The 18,992-nt window shown below is 30.6% G+C and overlaps 1 protein-coding gene across 2 annotated transcripts in view; it reads left to right on the top strand.

Annotated features, from left to right (window-relative positions):
• LOC122635706 (homeobox protein araucan-like) overlaps positions 1-18,992 on the top strand; it is a 119,092-nt gene that overhangs the window by 60,918 nt on the left and 39,182 nt on the right. For both annotated transcript variants that reach the window (XM_043826222.1, XM_043826223.1), the window contains exon 2: positions 4,077-4,478. In XM_043826222.1, coding sequence (XP_043682157.1) covers positions 4,077-4,478 — 402 coding nt within the window. The remainder of the gene's footprint in view (positions 1-4,076; positions 4,479-18,992) is intronic.

Raw genomic sequence — 18,992 nt, 5'->3', positions numbered from 1 at the left:
AGAGAGAGAGAGAGAGAGAGAGAGAGAGAGAGAGAACAAATCCGTTCATATGTTTGCCGTTTCCCGCTCGTACTCACTTCTCTCTCGTCTCTCACTCGAAGCGTTTGCCGACGGAATGCGGGAAGTTAGTGGAAGGGTTTATCAAGGCGGATACGAGTTCTAGCATCCACGGGGAGAAAGAGAGAGAGAGAGAGAGAAAGAGAGAGAGAGAGAGAGAGAGAAGAAGAAGAGGGAAAGAGAGATATATAGATAGCGAGAAAGAGAGGGCAAAGCTACCTCTTCTCTCGAAATAACTCCACGCCCTTGCCGTATTAATTACCGGGATTCGTTCCGTCCTCATTTACAACGAGCTAATTTACCGTGGAATATACCTACCTACCTTCACGTATTTTCGCAAGTGTGTGTGAGACCGAACGCCAACGATTTCACTCTCGACTTTATTCATCGTGAGAATATATCTCATATATATATATATATATATATATATATATATATATCATATATATATATGTGTGTGTGTAGTAATATATATATATATATACATATCACTATAGATTTCATAATTCTGGTAAACACTTTTCTTTGAGATTTTGTCTATATAATGTGTGTATATGTATGTATGTACGTACGTACGTATTTCTTTTTTTTTTCTTTTATGAGAAAAATTATTGAAAGTTACAAGTAATAATAATATATATATATATATATTTTATTATTTATTATTATTTTATATACATGTATTATTATACTTATTCCTTTTTTATTTTCTTTTGCCTTTTCTATTTTTCTATTTATATATTATAATAATAATAATAATATATATGTAAATATAAATTACTAGATTACATACTAATCTTATAATCCTTCTATATAGTATACATAAAAGATCCTATTTTTGAATTCTCTTTTTCGGACTTCTTTTTAAAATTCTCTCTATGTAGGCCACACACATACACACACACACACACACACACACACACACACACATATATATGTATATAAACATTTATTTATATTTTTCATTTATAAGACAAACGCTAGAAAATTACTAAGCAATTTCTTCTTTTTCTCCTTTCTTCTATTCTCTTTAATCTTTTACTTCTTTTTTCTATTTTTCCTATCTACTTTATTCCCTTGTTTTTTTTTTTTCTTTCTGTATAATCGTTAACAACCGTTTAAATTCTATCGTTCACTTCATTCTTTATCTCGCATCATTATACAATGTTCCTCGAGTGCCTGTTCCATTTTCTTAATCGACCATTATCTATCGATAGTTTTAACGCTTATGGTTACGTTTAATTATAAACGTTATGTTTTTCATTTAGTTAGTATGACCAACAGGTGTGGATATACTAATGGATATACAACATTCCTTCGTGTGTGTTTTGTATATATTAAACGTCAATCGTAATGAAGTTTATCGAAACGACTAATCATATTGATTAGTTCAGGTATACGAGTGACAGAAGGAACGAGATGGAGAGGGTAAAAGATAAAGAAAGAGAGAGAGAAAGGAATCGTTTCTGTTATGTCAGAAAGGATTGGTTTCATTAGAAATTATTTAAATACACGACGAATAATAACTTTCGTTCGTTCGTTCTTTCTTTCTTTCTTTCTTTCTTCCTTCTTCTTTATCTTCTTTTTTTTTTTTTTATTTTGTTTTGTTTCGTTTTGTTTTTATCTCGAATCGTGACTTGGTAATCGATATCGATATACATAACTACTTACGTAGGTACAATTATATATTCCACGAACTCTAATTCGATATCGACATTTTGAAAAGCAATCGTTCTTCGTAAGAGGAAAACAGTATGACATGTTTGCAACATTGAAATCTATTATTATTCCGTAGTAATGACTGGTCGTAATGACATTAGACTTATAAACGTTTAATGACTTGCGATAGAAGGTCTCTTAAATATGTATATATGTATGTATGTATATTGCAATAAAATAATAACACGTTTCCATTACTCCGAACGATTTGTTTTCAGTCGGTCATTTAACTAAGTACTTACTGACATACATACACATTATATATAGTATATATACGATACAAAGAATGCATCGAATTCATTTCTTTCTCATTATTTTTTATTTTCCATACCCTCTATTTATCATCATACATACTACTATTTATGATTTTACAATTAATTTTAATGTAAATTTTATTTATTATCATTATTACATGCACTATTATTTATTACTTATTATATACTACAAGAATGCATCGAATTCATTTCTTTTTCATTATTTTTTATTTTCCATACTCTCTATTTATCGTCATACATACTACTATTTATGATTGTATAATTAATTTTAACGTAAATTTTATTTATTATTATTACATACACTATTATTTATTATGTACTACTAAGAATGCATCGAGTTCATTTCTTTTTCATTCCTTTTTTATTCTTAGTTCCCTCGATTTTTCTATTTTTCTATTTTTTTTTTTTCTTTCTTTCTTTCTTCAACTTTTCCGAGGTCGCGTCGGATAGTTTTTCACGTGTTACGATTCGATCTCGAATTTGTTTTCCTTTTTTATTTTTTTTTTTTTCTTCGTTGAGGGCGTTGTTTGAATAGAGTAGGGTTAAATATATATATATATATACATACATAGAGAGAGAGAGAGAGAGAGAGAGAGAGAGAGAATATTTTTACGATATGCAAAATCGTATGCATTGTTTTCTACGATCGTTTGGCCACGCCTTCGTGAGCCATGCTCTCGTCGGGATCTATTCGTAAGATCTTATCGTTCGAATAGGCATGTCGATCTTTAACTATATCTCCAAGTTATTCGCGTAGCGGCTTCCAAAGAAAGTAGAGGTGGGGGTAAGGATAAGAGAGGGGTTAGGAAGAAGGGGGTCATGAAGTTCACGGGATTCGTGAGATCGAGCTAATACAGGATGGAGCGGGGTAAAGGAGTAAAGACGCGTTCTGCACGTTTTAGTAATACCATGTACAAAATGGACAACCCATTGTAGTATCGACTACTCCAATAGGTAGGTTATTTACAATTTGCATTGTTAGAAATTCGTAATATGTAAGTACGTGTTGACGTAGTAGAACTTTTCGAAGAAATCCCGACAAACGGTTAGGTGAATAGGAAGGAAAGATGTCGGCACGATGAGTTCGTTCTCAAAGCATGATATGTATGTACGATGTGTATGTTGTGTGTGTGTATGTGTGTGTGTATGTACGTAGATACATAGCATAGTTTATAGGTTGTTATATTACAGAAGATATTTAACCGATAATATAATTATCGTTTAATCGTTGCTAATGTCATGCAGATTTATGGTTATTGCATAATCGCAAGAACGAGTATTGATATAATGAACGATTGAAGGCGGTTTAAGATTTTCTTGAAGAGATCGTTAAATCGGCAATTGGATCGGGGATTAAGAATTTATCGGATTATATATAAAACGATTTATTGCGTTTGTGTTATTATATTTTCTTATAGTTTTAGGAACTTTGAATTTAAAATATATATTCATGAAAAAAGAATAGATATATATATATATTAATATTTAATAATTTATGATTATTATATAATTTATTTATTTAAATATTTATATATATTATATATGTGTGTGTGTATATTTTTTTCAGTTCTTGAAACGAATCTAAACTATAAGTATATAAAAAAAATATTTCAGACATTATCTATAATATTAATATCTAAAATATATTAATGCATAATTAATCTAAAATTAATATGAAACAAATCATTCAGAAAGAAAGAGAAAGAGATTAGTATACTTAAATTATACATAAAATAAATATTACAAATAAATCTAAACTATATATATATATGTATATATATATATATATATATATATATATATATAAAATTCAACTTCTGCTTCACGAAAAATAATATACATATAATAATACTAATATAAACATCAAACGATATAAAACGAACAAATCAACACAGCACAAATTGAATCCATACAAGAATCTATCAAAGCGAATAAAATACCTGATTAAATACGATCGTTAATTAAAAAAAAAAAAAAAATACAATATTTATATAAAAATAATTGATAAAAATATATATATTACAGCTGCTAGTGAGCGGCGGGCAGCCGACGACGGCGACTTCGCCAGCAATGTCGTCAGGTGGGGCCTTAAGTCCCGGTGCCCTTTCACCCTCGTCGACGGCGACAACGACGACGGGGGCTGGGGGAGGAACTGGTACTTCCGGTGGCGCCACAACCCCTGTTGCTGCCACGACAGGACCTGGATGCTGTGAAAATGGGAGGCCTATGATGACTGACCCAGTAACTGGTCAAACAGTTTGCAGTTGTCAATACGATAGTGCCGCGAGGTTAGCATTAGGAGCTTATCCAAGATTGGCACCAACTGCTACCTCATATTCCTCTTACCCTACACCAACACCTTCTACTACCGATCAGGCCCCTTACCCTAGTATCGGTATGGACAGTTCTGCCTTCTATTCACCTTTGGTAAGTACATCTTTTTATATCTTATTCATTCGTTGAAATTTCTAATCCTTTTCTTTTTTTTTTTCTTTTTTTCTCTGTTCTGTTCTATTCTTCTATTCGTTTATTGAAATTTTCAATCGTTATCCTTTTTTTTCTCTCTCTCTTTTCTATCCTGTAACAGTTATTTCAATCGATCGATCCCGTCATCGGTCGATTAAAATTTCATTTTGTCATTTTTCGTTCGACGAAAATCGTATACTCGTGGAAATGTAAAAACGTCTAGTTGAAAATATTCAAATCGTGATTATGAAATTCGTAATATATGCTATGGTAATATATGTTTGTAGGATTGGTATTTATTTTATGAAAATCGTACTGTAAATTCTTGTAACTTTGTAACTTGTGTAATCGTAATTTTATAGTATGAATTTTATAGAATGTATTATTATAATATGGAATTCAGAAAGGTTTATGTTTGTTTTATTTAAATAGTTATTATGAATTTCGTAATATTAATTCCATAGAATGAAATTCATACTATGATGAAGTACATGCTGTGGAATTCATAGCATGAAGTTCATAAAGTTTTCTTATAATATTATGAAATATCTAAATATGTGTTTCATACTACAAAGTTCAGAAAATATATCGATAATTTTTAGATACTAATTAAAATAATTAATGGCTCATGGAAATTCAGAAAAACTTATATTATTAAGCGGTTACTATAAAAACTTATACTATGAATTTCATAAAGCACGATATATATTCTTTATATATTTTTTTATATTTAGATATTAATGATTAAATTTCGTAGTACAAACTCTATATTGCGAAGTTGATTGTCGTACGAAAGTTCACAAAGTGTATCTTATAATATTACAAATTTACAAAGTTCGTAAAACACGTACATAATAACAATTTAAGAGTTAACGAAGAGAAAACTGAAGTAATGTTAAAAATATTCTAAAAAAAAAAAAAAAGAAAAAACAGAGAACATTCATCTTCTTCTTATCCTTTCATTTATTTATTTCCTAATTTTTTTAAATTGAAGCCTTGTTTTAAACGAAAAAGAATTAACGAGAAAAGTAAAAATTAAAAATTTCACGATTACAACGAAAATATTCCGACGAGGTTATTGCGGCATGCGTAATTTATCGTAAAAAGAAAAGGAAAAAAAAAAAAAAACAAACAAAAAAACCAACAAGAAAACGAAAGAAAGAAAGAAACAAAAATCGCCCTCTTCTCTGTAACTTTTCTCTTTGATCGAAATTCGATCGAAATGATTTCTAACACTTAACAAAAATCGATAGCGCAACAACAAGTAACCACTATGAAGAGATTCAAACAACGACGATTTGATTCATCCAACGAAGCTTTGAAAAATTTATTCTCATTGAATTAGTTCGGAGGATGAACGCAGATGGATCGTGTTAGGTCGAGCTAGGTGTAACCACTCGATTATTACTACTCTGGGGCCTTAACTTAAGACGGATTAGCACGTGGTCTCGGGACGAATTAGCCCGGAATCCCAGTGATGGAAGTCCGCAAGCGAGAATCGTACGGTCCTTGATCCTCCCTGCCCGCGGAAAGTCTCGTCCCTCTTCTAACGTGGATAACTCATACGTCTTTCTGCCTATGCCACGCCGGCTGGCACAAATTATTCAACCGTTCTCATAGCCTAACCTAGTCGAAGAACGAGGCGATAATCTCGTTTGTGTCTTTTCTTCGCGGAAGAAAGCGTCAGCCGGTACGTTTAACGAGCACCCTTCTCTCCAATGACGAATTCGCGGACATATTTTAGAAGGGAGTCTTTGCTCGTGTCCTTCACCATTAAGAGAAAAAAAAAAAAAGAAAGAAAGATGGAGAGAGACAGTTTGAAAGAGAGAGAGAGAGAAAGAGAGAGAGAGAGAATGACAAAGCAAGAATTCATTCCTTTCTCTCTCTCTCTCTCTCTCTCTCTCTTTCTTTCTCTCTCTCTCTTTCTCTCTTTCTCTCCTTTTCTCCTCTACACCAGTCTAATAATAATTTCTTGAAATAAACTGGATCGCGTGGGTGAGAGTTAGAGTCGAGTCGGATATTTCTTTTAAGCTCCCCCTTTGTGTCTTCTCAAGAGCACGATTTTAGGGTAGCAACGATAATTCGCTCGCTCTTTGACCAATACTTTTCTTTTGTGTTTTTTTCTTTTTTTCTTTTGTTTGTTTTTTTTTTTTTTTCAAAAATTATTTTCTTTCTTTTATCTTTTTCTCTTCTCTTTTTCTTTTTCTTTTTCTTTTTCGGAACATTCACAAGAACAGAACGTGAACGGGCACGTTCAATCTTTATCGTGTATAAATTCGTTTATATTCTTTTGATCCTCTGGACCAAAATTGTTTTCGTAATGTTTTATTCGATTTTATTTTTCTTTTTCTTTCTCGTAGCGAACGTATACTCTTGTGAGTCTGTATGTGTGCATTCAAACATTTATTTCCACGAGAATTCAATTTTGTTTATATAAATAAACGTAAGGACTAATAATAGAGCGATACTAGTCAGTTTTATAGTTTTTGTTAAAGTAAATTATTATGCATTATGAAATGTATAAGTCAAATAGAATGTATCATAAGAGAAAATATTTCATTATTTCTTTTCTGCTTTTTTTTTTTTTGTTCTTTTCTATCTTCTTAATAAATAACATTCTAATTAATAAATAAATTCTTCTTAAATAAATTTGTAATTTTATATATCTCAATACAGAAATTCTTCATAAATAAATCCTCGATTTCATATCTCCTTTTTCCGAATATGCAAACTGAAGTATAATACATATTTAAAAGGAAGAAAAATAAAAAGGAATGACTACAAACTCGAAAAATGAAATAACACACGAGAGAAATAATATTTCGTTAAAGATAAATTAGATAAATATTTTCCTCTATTTACATATAATATACATTTAACTTACCTATTAGAATATCGTAGATCTATAATATTTCGTTTCGTACATTCTTTTATCAATATCTCTCTTATTTCTATTACACGCGATATACGAGAAAGAAAAAAAGAAAAACAGAATCAAAATGGTGTCAGATATCCTTCTCTTTTTTTTTTTTCAATCTTATCGCAATAAAAACAACCAAAAAAAAAAAAAAAGAAGAAGAAGAAAGAAAAGAAAATAAAAAAGAAACGAAAATCCTCCAAGACTCACTTTATTTCCTTTTATGCAACAAAACTGAATTGCAATACGCCAATGTAGGACTGAAACGAAATAAAATTGGCTTTAATGGAGAAAGAGTACACGAGAGAGAAAAAGAAAGAAAAGGAGAGAGAGAGAGAGAGAGAGAAAGAGAGGCGACGTGCTCGATTGCATATCGTTATTCGTTAATTAGAGTAAAGTCGGTCCGCATCGACGGAGATACGGGACGCGTTCCTTCGAGATTTCCTTCGCGTGCTATGCAAGCCAAACGAAAGTATATAGTAGCATCGTTGGTATACCTGGTTAGTATACCTAACCAGTAACTCAAGTAATTAAGTTAGTGCGGACATTGCAATTACAATATATCGAACGATCGCGTGCAGTCATCGGTAGAAATTAGTAGGCGGCGCGATGAAATTTCTAGGGAAACATTTCTACATCCTATTGGTTCGTTTCTCGAAGGATGTTAATCAAACTCTGTCACGATTACATAGTATGGTTGATTATAAACGAAAATAGAAATGTTATTTTCATAAATTCTATCTTACTATTCTAATTGAAGTATCTTTAAACGAACGATTATGAAAAATTATATTATATACATAGAAAGAGTAGTATATAAAATATATTTATTGAATAATCTGTTTCTTATGATATAAAAGAAAATGATAATTGATTTGACTTCAAATCGTATAATGCGATTACGATACGTAGTATTGATAGATTCGAAACGTTCAAAGGATCGAAGTGATATTTTAAAATCAATTATTATTATTCGAATCTATTTACGATAATTTCCTTTTTTTTCTTCCGTTTGTCGTTCTGATAAGAAAACTGCTTCCTTGATATATAAAATAGAAATTATATAATGTGAAATTTATTATATAATTTATTCGTTATAATATTAGAAAACGGTAGTTTCATTTTTTACTAAACTAAAATTAGATTTGCCTATTGCGCTCGTTATTACGATCATCATATATATATATATATATATATATATATATATATATATTTATTCATTTATCAATGTTATTGAAATATTAACAATATTAGTATAATAATAAATAATGAAAGTTATTAAGAACATTTTTAAGAAATATCTAGTAGAAATATTCAGGGAGAAAATTAATATGAATTTAGAAAAGAGGAAAGGAAAAGAAAAAAAAAAAAAAAAGCAAAAAGAAAATATTGCGCTTTGAATAATAATGAACGAAACAAAATAATAAAAACAAAAAATAATAATAATAATAAAAAAAAAAAAGGAAGAAAGTTAAGTATGAAAAATGAATAAATAAATTTGATTCGATATTGAAGCTGGTTTTGCTCGATGGTGATCGTAGAGGCCCGCCATACTAGTTTAAAATATCTAATCGCGAATATGTCGACGATATAGCGACAAGCATAGTTGACATAGAAACGGCCGCGTTTATCATTCCTTCGATGATTTTACACGCGCGTTCGGCTCGCGAGATAGCGCGCGAACACGAACTGTTAATAAAGAGGCCGTCCTTTCAGTTTACGTCTATTTACGGAATATAAAGTATTTTAAGAAACATAAATTACACCTCGTGTTTGATAATTTTTCCCATTAAAATTAATAAAATTTTTCCATAGACATCGAGATTTCTTCTTTTTCTTTTTTTCTTTTTTTTTTCCCGATCGATAAGAGAGAAGATAATTATTAATTATTAACTATTAATTTGTTTTATATCTCATTATTTGTCATTATTCATTGCAAACGTTCGATGCAATTTTGTTCAAATTGATATTGAAAAATTTGGGAGATTTTTGAAATCAAAGAAATGTATATATATATATATATATATATATATATATATATATATATATATATCGTAATAATCGATTATTGTTTAAGTTAATTATTATTTAATTTGTATTTACTGGATTGGTCATTGAATAATATATTTATTGATCGATGGAATAGTATAGCGATTATATATTTGTATTGGTTGTTGTAATATAATTCTTTTCTTTTAAATAAAATAATATTTTATATATGAAAGAAATATTAGTAATGTAAAGAACTCAAAATACTAGAAAATATTATAACGCTATATACTATGATAATATTATTATTGAATTCGTCGATAGATAACATAGTTAACATTTTTAATTAAAAAAAGATTTCTTAAAAAGTTATTGTTTACTTCCATATAAATTATTAAAAATGTCGATATTCATTTTATTCAAAATTTTTCTTTTTTCCTTTTTTTTTATTTCGATATATTTCTACCAATCATCTTCAGTAAGACATAATTTTCCTATCCTTGTTTCGATTTTGTCCGGTAGCATTTCTTAAGTCGGTTTCTCGTGATCGAGATAAATTAATCGACAACGGCGCCTAAAAGCAACCAATTAGTATAATCACGCTCGATAAATTCAAATTTAATTGGCTCGGCTTCCTTTCGTCCCGGAAAGGCATTACGAATTCCCATATCGATGTAGAATAATGCACGCGAGCACTATTTTTTTTCTATTCTCACTCGACTTTTAATTATTATCATACTTTTCGAGCTTTCCAGCTTTTTATATAGCTATAGATTTGGTCGGCAAATTATTCTGTGATTCGTAGAAAGAAATATTTTCAGGCTCGTAGTCTTGCAACTCGTAGAAATAAAAGGAAATAAATAAAAATGTATGAAATCGTTCAAGAACTTTTAACCTATCTTATAAAAAAGAAAAAAGAAAAGAAAAAAAGAATTTCGAATAAAATCGAACGGAACGTTTCGAACAAGTAATGATTATGACGATATTAACAAAAAGATATTTAAAAACGAGATTGAAAATTAAATTAAAAAATTCCTTCCTCTTCCCTCTCTCTCTCTTTCTCTCTCTCTCTCTCTCAAAAAAAAAAAAAAAATAAAGAACTATAGAAAATAATTATCGATCAATTCGAGTAAAACGATTCAAGTAAAAAGTTGAATGCATTTAACGTGTTACTTATTAAATAAATAATAATGTTATCGAATTGTAAAAAAGAAAACGAGGAAAGAATGTAACAAGAGAAAAATTAAAAAATTTCATAATACAATTCCCAAGAATATCTAGTTATATTGGTTAATCCAATTAAATACAGGTATCAATATCTTGCCGAGCGAAGTTACGAGGACAGAACGGAAACTACGTTGTTCGTTTTTTCATCGATCGGAATTGTTTGTTTGCTTAGCTAACAAAAAACTGACAGCTTTTTGATGTTACCGCACAATCTACGTTAGTTCTCTATCTGATAACGAACTGATATAGTCTAAAGCTTTATCTCGCTATGGGCGTGTACTACGTTTTCTCGATCGTTCTCATTTACAAAATTAAAACATATTTATATGTGTATATATATATATATAATTATTTAAAAATTTTAAGAAAATATTTGTTAATAAAATATTATTTCCTAAAAAGAAAGAATTTTAAAGTAAACGATAAAAAATATTCTATCGTTATTCGTTATTACATAGAATTGATCGATCATTTCTAAAACGTCCTTTAACGTGATTTTAATCTACTTTACACTGTGTTAAAAACTTCGAAAAGAATGATTCATTAAACGTTTTAATCCGATATTGTGTTGGTATCAAGATTTTCTTGATCGCCTTTAGCGAGAGACATTTTTAAGTCTGGCGTTATCGATCGCTATACATTCATTCCCTTCCGTACATACAACGAATTAATTTATAGAAATAATTAATATAATATAGAAATAATTAAAGATCTATTAATTGATAATTGACTTTACAGAATGCGAACTTTGCGTATTATAATTCGAAATATAATTTTGTCTCTTAATTCGTTATTGAAGTAACGATTGAACAAATTCATCACGATTAAAAATAAATAAATAAATAAATAAATAAATAAATAAATAAATAAATAAAAGAAAAATTTTGTTAAAGAATTAAAAAAGGAGAATAAATCATTTTGTTACATTTAATTTAATTGTAACTTTTTCTTTTTGTTTTTTTTTTTTTTATTTTTCTCTCGTGAAGATTAAAAGCTGACGAGAGTTAACAATGCTTTAAACTTTCGCTAATTTAAGAGGGTTACGTTCGTATAATAATTGTCGGTAAATGCGATAGTACGAAGAGCGCATGTTCTATGGGAGGAAGAGGGAGGAGTGAAGAGTAGAAGGAGGATTGGAGGAGGAACAGGATCAGGAGTTTGCAATTCGGTGTGAAACGCGCCTGCTCAGAAACGTATTCTATACTCTTGCGAGTATACGTAACAATATAAACGCATTTACTATATATATATATATAGAAGTAAATACAAGAATATGATTGTAGTAGTAAGTATTGAATTGGCCAATAAGAGACGACTGAAATAATAACGAAAATTCAATAGAAAATTCTGACATTATGTAATAGTAATATACTATAATATCGAAGCATTATTCAGTATATATAGATTTATCTAAATTTCATTTAAAAGAACTTTTTATTTAAAGTAAAGAAAAAAGGAGAAAAGAAATATATTAAAAATTTCACAGATATTAATATCAATAATCGATATTTTTATCAATTATTCATTAATTTTCTTTCATCTGTTATACGATTTTTGATATAAGAAAAAAGTCAAGTTCCATTTTGAGAATAATATCGATTATCTTTAGATTTAAATCGTTATTCTTGAAAAAATCAAGCATATTATTTCCTAAATATAGGATTCTAATATAAAATATCTCATTCAGTATATATTATTGACTGACTTCTTTTTTAGAAATAACATTACTATCATTTACCAACACTATTGCATTAAATTTGATAATTTGCCAAAGGAAGGTTGGAATTTCAAATAAATATAATATAGTTTCATGGGTTTCTTTGGTAATTCTGTTGAACGTGGAACGATCGATGTTCCGTTTCATGACAGTTGGAGTCTCGTTACGGATAAGTCAGGCAGAAATTCTCAGAAATGGAAATGCCAGGGAAATTGAAGTCCGTAATATCCATCTATCTGCGCTCAGATAGGGTTTTTGACATTAAAGTTCTTGTGAATCGTCGGAACTTTGCGAGGTACATAGATACATAGATATATAGATACATAGATACATAGATACGATATACGAGATTACATTGGAATTTATCGTGCTTCACGACAAAGTGATCCTCTTGTAGTAACTAATTCTTCTTTGTGTGAATCGATGAGTCTATGTCATGATGAATGAACGACGAAACTTCGATAATAAGATTATGAGCACCCATTTATAGAATACATAACTATGTCACATGTTTATCTATGTAACGGGTTTGTGAAAATTGTTCCGAACAATACAAAAAAAAAAAAAAAAAAAAAAAAAAAGAGAAGATATGAGGATCGTTTAAGATCGATAAAGATTCGAAAACGATTCATCCTCGAGTGATATTCGTCAATTGTTGTAACAGATCTTAATCTCATTCAACGTTTCGTTTCGAACATAGACATTCGTCGTTATCGAAACGTTTAATGATTCTTCGAGATCATCGATACATCGTTAAAACTCGAGTACATTTTTTCCCCCGCGTGATTTACCTTTATATTTTATCGAACGTTCGATTCGCAGAATAATTTTCTATTATCCAACAACGTCAATTACATTTCCTTCCTAACGAACTAATCGTTATCGAAATATTTTTATCGTCAACGTAAAATATTCTAAAATATTTTTCATGACTCGTAATCAAATTAAATCGAGGGTTAAAAGCGAAGGAAAAAAATAATTCGTCGTTAAAAAGAGGAAGAAAAAAAAAAGAAAAGAAAAGAAAAGAAAAGAAAAGAAAAGAAAAGAAAGAAAAGAGAAAGAAGAGAGAAAAATAAAAAGAGTACATCGAAACGAATTTTCGAACGAAAAAGAAAGAAAGAAAAAGAACGAAAAAAAAGGAAGAAAAATCCGACGCTCGTGGAATACTCTCGCTGCTAGCGCGATAATCGTTTCAAAACGAGCCGAGTAGTAAATACGTACTTACTTACATACTCCTAGCGTGTATTACCGTACAGTACACGCGGTTTTCGTGCTAGCACCTTGTCGCGAAATAAAGAAAAACGAAAGTAAAAGAAAAGAACACGCGAGAGTTCATTATCACACGCTACGGACAGCACCTAGGTACAAGCAAGTTTTTCTAAGCGTTCAATTAAACGTCCAAGTCCCTTTCATAAACCTAACCACCCTTCACCCTTCTCCACTTTCTACTAGCAACCCTCGTTTTGAAATAACGTTAGGAATTTCTTCCATATCTCGTAACGTACACCACTCACCCTTACCTCTCTCTCTCTCTCTCTCTCCCATCATCTTCGCGAAACCATGAATTTCATTGTTTTTGTCACTTTTGTCCTGACGACCAGATGAGCTTTGCTAGAACGACTCGGTCAATTTTATTTCGTGGAATTTTAACATCGACCTCGTGCAATTTCGTGCACGCGACGATTTACCCTGTGGCTTCGTCATCGAGAGAGCGAGAAGGGGATGAGAATGAAAGAAGGGGTAGAAGGAAGCATTGAGAAGAGGGGAAGCTGATCTACGAGGTTCTTCGGAATGTCATAAGCGTCCATTCGTTGGGAATTTTGAGTATTTTCAGTTCTCTATCTATCTCTCTCTCTCTCTTTCTCTCTCTCTCTCTTTCTCTCTCTCTCTCGTTCTCTTTCTCTATCTTTCTTCATATCTCTGTATATATCTCTGTCTTTATCTCTCTCTCTCTCTCTCTCTCTCTCTCTCTCTCTCTCTCTCTCTCTCTCTCTCTCTCTCTCTCTCTCTCTCTCTCTCTCTCTTTCTGTGGACATTCTCCCTTCAACGCGATAGTTAAAGCCGATCGATGCCACTCGACTTCGTTCTTTACCCTGAAACCTATTTTGCAGAAATTGACACGAGACAAGTTCAAAGGAATCTGGGTTACTCGAGGAATATATCGAGTGTGTATCGTTCGATTAATATCATATTATATTATATTATCTCGGTATATCCTCGCTTATTCGTTGTAATTTCAAGATGGATACCTTAACGTTAGATGGATACTTTAAGATTGATAAAAAGTATATGTATATATATGGCTATATCGATTACAACAAAAGATACGTTAAATGCGTTTATCGTTTGAAATTTAATTTCGCCTCTTACGAAATCTTTCTTATCATGCGATTCAAGTTAATGAGTGCGATATCGTTTGCTGATTCGTCGCTTCGAATTTCGTTATTGTTTCTTTTCTTTTCTTTTTTTTTTATTTTGTTTTGTTTTCTTTTTCTCTTTTTGTTTTTTATTTATTTATTTATTCTTTCCCCCCCCCTCTCTCTCTCTCTCTCTCTTTCTCTATCTTTCTCTTTCTTTCTCTATTTGACTCGTCTGGAAATCGTTAAGCAGGAAACTACTACTTCCGACGATTCGTTTGAAAGGGTATTATAATATAATAAGATTCGTATTAGCATTGAATGAAGGGAATGGCACGCGAGAGTGGCGACGGTGAAAGTCTCGCCGGGAAGCCAAGGGGGACCCTTTACGACGTTCATGGTGGTCCTTGTTTAAACAAACGTTATATGAGAGAGAAAGAAAGATATAAAAAAAAAAACAAAAAGAGAAAGAGAGAGAGAGAGAGAGAGAGAGAGAGAGAAATTGATACTACGAATAAAAGAATTCGATATACGTGTAAAATAATTTCATTGAAACAATTCAATATCTACTTACGTTGAAAGATTTCTTAATAATTTACGAACAAATCCACATCACGAAGTTTTCAAACGATCAAAGTTAATTTCTTTTTTCGAGATTATAAAACTATCTAACAAGTTCGAGAAATTGTTAGGCTAATCGCAAGATTCTGACGTATCGACGATTACTAATTGATCGTTAATATTAACTAAGAATTTTTGAACCACCCTGTGTTTCTAACGTTATAACGTAGTTGACTTCTCTCTCTCTCTCTCTCTCTCTCTCTCTCTCTCTCTCTCTCTCTCTCTTTGTCTATCTATTTATCCCTTACTCGCTTTGAAAATACCCCGTGCGCTCCCTATGGCTTCGTTTCGTCGATACTTTCCTGTACTCTTTGTCGTCATTAATTTAATTATCTCTATACGGCCGTTCACAGAAGCCTAAACTAAAAGGTCTCGCACGACGTTCATTAGTTTCTACGACAGACTTTTTTTCTTATTTTCTTTGTCCTTTTCCTTTTGAGATATCCTTTTCTCTTTTTCTGTTTTCTCTTTTGTTGTTGTTGTTGTTGTTGTTGTTTCTTTTTTTCTTTTTTCTAAATTTTGTATCTTCTCTTTTTCTTTCTTCTTCCGTTTGTCCTAGATGTATTTTTGGAATAATTAAGTATCGTTTCTCTTATTACATATGTCGGATTACGATGTAAATTGATTTTTGAAATCGCGATATTGAAGAGATGATCGACATTAATTTGTATCGTTATTTATTTTTTTTCTCCTACCCCCCCCCCTCCATTTTTATTTATTACTTGATCCGATCGCTTTTTTCTTTTCCGCGACACCGATATTTTTTCGAGAAATTTTGAATTTCTATCTAGTCTTTTTCCTTCTTCTATTTTCTTCTATATCATTAACCAAAACAAAACGTCACAATGTAAAAACAGATCGATTTGATTCTCATGTGAAAATTCATTTCCTTTATAATAACTAATTCTAATAATAGATCATTACTATCGATTGAATTATCAATCGATGAAAGATAATAAAAAATTGGTTCTTCAAACGTTAACATCGAAAGAGAAATATTCCATTTAAAATTGATCTTTCTATACGATATATTTCCTAATAACAAACATACATTAATTTTCCATCATTCTAATGAAACATTATCGGTCGGATCGATAAACATCAAATAGATTATCGCGATATATCGAATGAACACGTATGAATACGCACACACGTTCGTGCTTCTTTCTAAACGTTTATACTACAATACTTAGGAACTTTTAAAGTACGTGTTAACACTTATGTACGACGTCTATGAACGTATGTACTTAAAATGGGTATATAATCGGGAGCTTATATCGATCATACAAAAGAGTGCAATGAAATAAGAAAGCAATCGTTTCGTAATACCGTTGAATGGAAAAGAAAAGAAAGAAAGAACGAAAAACAAAAACACAAAAAAAGGAAGAATTAAAAACAAAAAAAAAAAAAAGAAAAACATCGATTCTCGTTATCGTCACCGAGGGTAATGACGTCCCAGTGTATTCTCCCTTCGTTATTTCAAGACGATCGTTCGTCACCCCTACATATATATGTATATACGTGCATACATGCATACATACATATATATATATATATACATACATATATACTTAGAGACACTACGAAAAGGGTCGTAACGATCGTGGTGAAATCGATGTGTAGGAAAACGAGCGATTTCCGCGTCTGAGTCGTATTGTTTCTACTGCTGAAAGCAACATGGTTCATGCCACTTTGAAATCGATTGCATTCAACGAAGAAAAAAGAAGACGAAGAGTAACGAAATAGGAGTAGGAAGAAGAGGAGGAGGGAGAGGAGGAGGAGGAGGAGGAGGAGGAGGAGAAAGAAGAAGAAGAAGAAGAAGAAGAAGAGGAAGAACGTGAACGAAGAGTTTTGTGCTATTTCGGGGCAATAACAATTTCAAGAAGTTTTATCCTACTAAAATCGGAGACCTTCGGGTTTGAAAGACCTTTGAAGAGGAAATACACTAATAAAAAATTCAATTGGTCGAACGAAGCTGACTCCTCGTAGGAACAAAAACGAGATCGAACAAAGAGGAATATCGAAGGTAGATCGATCGATGGATCGATGGATCGATTGTAAAAACATCGAGCAGATCATCGAAGTGGTGCACATTCCAAGTGTCTGAAGTGGTACCACAAGTTACGTGCCGAGGATCAAACGGTAAAAGGGATCGACTTTAAAGAATACTTGGAAATATTTCGAAATAGGGTTCGATCGTTTATGGTACCATAAACTTTTTGTTAAAAGGTACCTTAACGACGTTACAACGTCACTATGTTTAATTTGATTTCTTAACATATGATATATATATATATATATATATATATATATATACTATATTTAATATATTAATGATATATTTTATTTAAAAAGAGTCATAGTATTCTATAATAGATAGTATTATAATATTATAATATTATATATGCACATATATTAGTTAATATATTTGATATACTAAGCCAAAAATGACTACTATAATCTTAACAATAATCCGATGCCTTGATGCTGGACCACCCATAGTTTGCCATTAAAGTTGCAAGAGAAAAAGAGAGAGAAAAAACTATTTTCTAATCATTCGAAAGTCGAAATGGGTCGAAAAAGAAGGACGTAGGTATAGGTCCAATAAAGGAATTAAGAATCTGAGAGTGAGGTGGTGTAATACGAAACCCCCTGGCGCCAGAACTCTCTAAGCCACCGTTCTAATAATATCCTATTGTGCTACCATTAGCTACCTAACTCCCTCAAGCATGTTACTTAACACATTACGGACGGATGACAGGATATATCTCACATTTTCCAAGTATCAATCGGGTGATTAATTTTAATTCGATGATAAGTAGTAGTGATTAAACATTATTTTTTGACTACTGTTATTATTTAAAAATTAAAATAATTAAAATGTTTCGATTATTGTTATTATTTTTATTTTATTTTATTTATTTATTTATTTATTTATTTATTTATTTATTTTTTCAATACTATTCAAGATTTAATTTCTAATTCGTTGTTGATATGAATAATGACAGAAATTAATCACGCGTTGTATTATAGAAATAATACAAATGGAAAAATTTTTCTGATAGAAAAATGTAGACATTTGTGATGTTTTATTTTATCCAATGAAATTAAATTAACTAAAACAATATTAATCAGTTCGTATAATATACCAAGTTTTTTATTATACTACATTAATTAATATAGTTTACTCATAAATTAGAATATCAAGTTTGTGAGTATAACATATCAAACAAGTATATTAAGTAAATAAGTATGTCATAATAATCCACTAACAATTTCAATACTTACATATACTATGATATAACTATACTACACTATATAACACTAAATAACACTATAACCTTTAACATTATCCAAATTTTTCGTTTTTTCTAAACAAGACAACAAATTGGGTTCACACGAGGCAAACGTTTATAAATATGTATCTCGAAAATATTTTTTCAATCCAATAAAATATTCAATCAAAATATTCGATCAAAAAAAAAAAAAAAAAGGAACACCTATTTAGTTACATATTAAGTCAACTACTCAATAACTACTTACTTATTTACTTACATTAAATGATTGTAAAGATTACGATTATTTCTTCCAATTTTCTTTCCTTCTCTTTTTCTTTTTCTCTCATTCTCTCTCTCTCTCTCTCTCTC

The sequence above is a fragment of the Vespula pensylvanica genome, chromosome 19, assembly GCF_014466175.1.
Source record: "Vespula pensylvanica isolate Volc-1 chromosome 19, ASM1446617v1, whole genome shotgun sequence".
Taxonomy (NCBI): Eukaryota; Metazoa; Arthropoda; class Insecta; order Hymenoptera; family Vespidae; genus Vespula; species Vespula pensylvanica.
The sequence above is the reverse complement of the archived record's forward strand: the minus strand, read 5'-3'. Positions and strand labels throughout refer to the sequence as shown.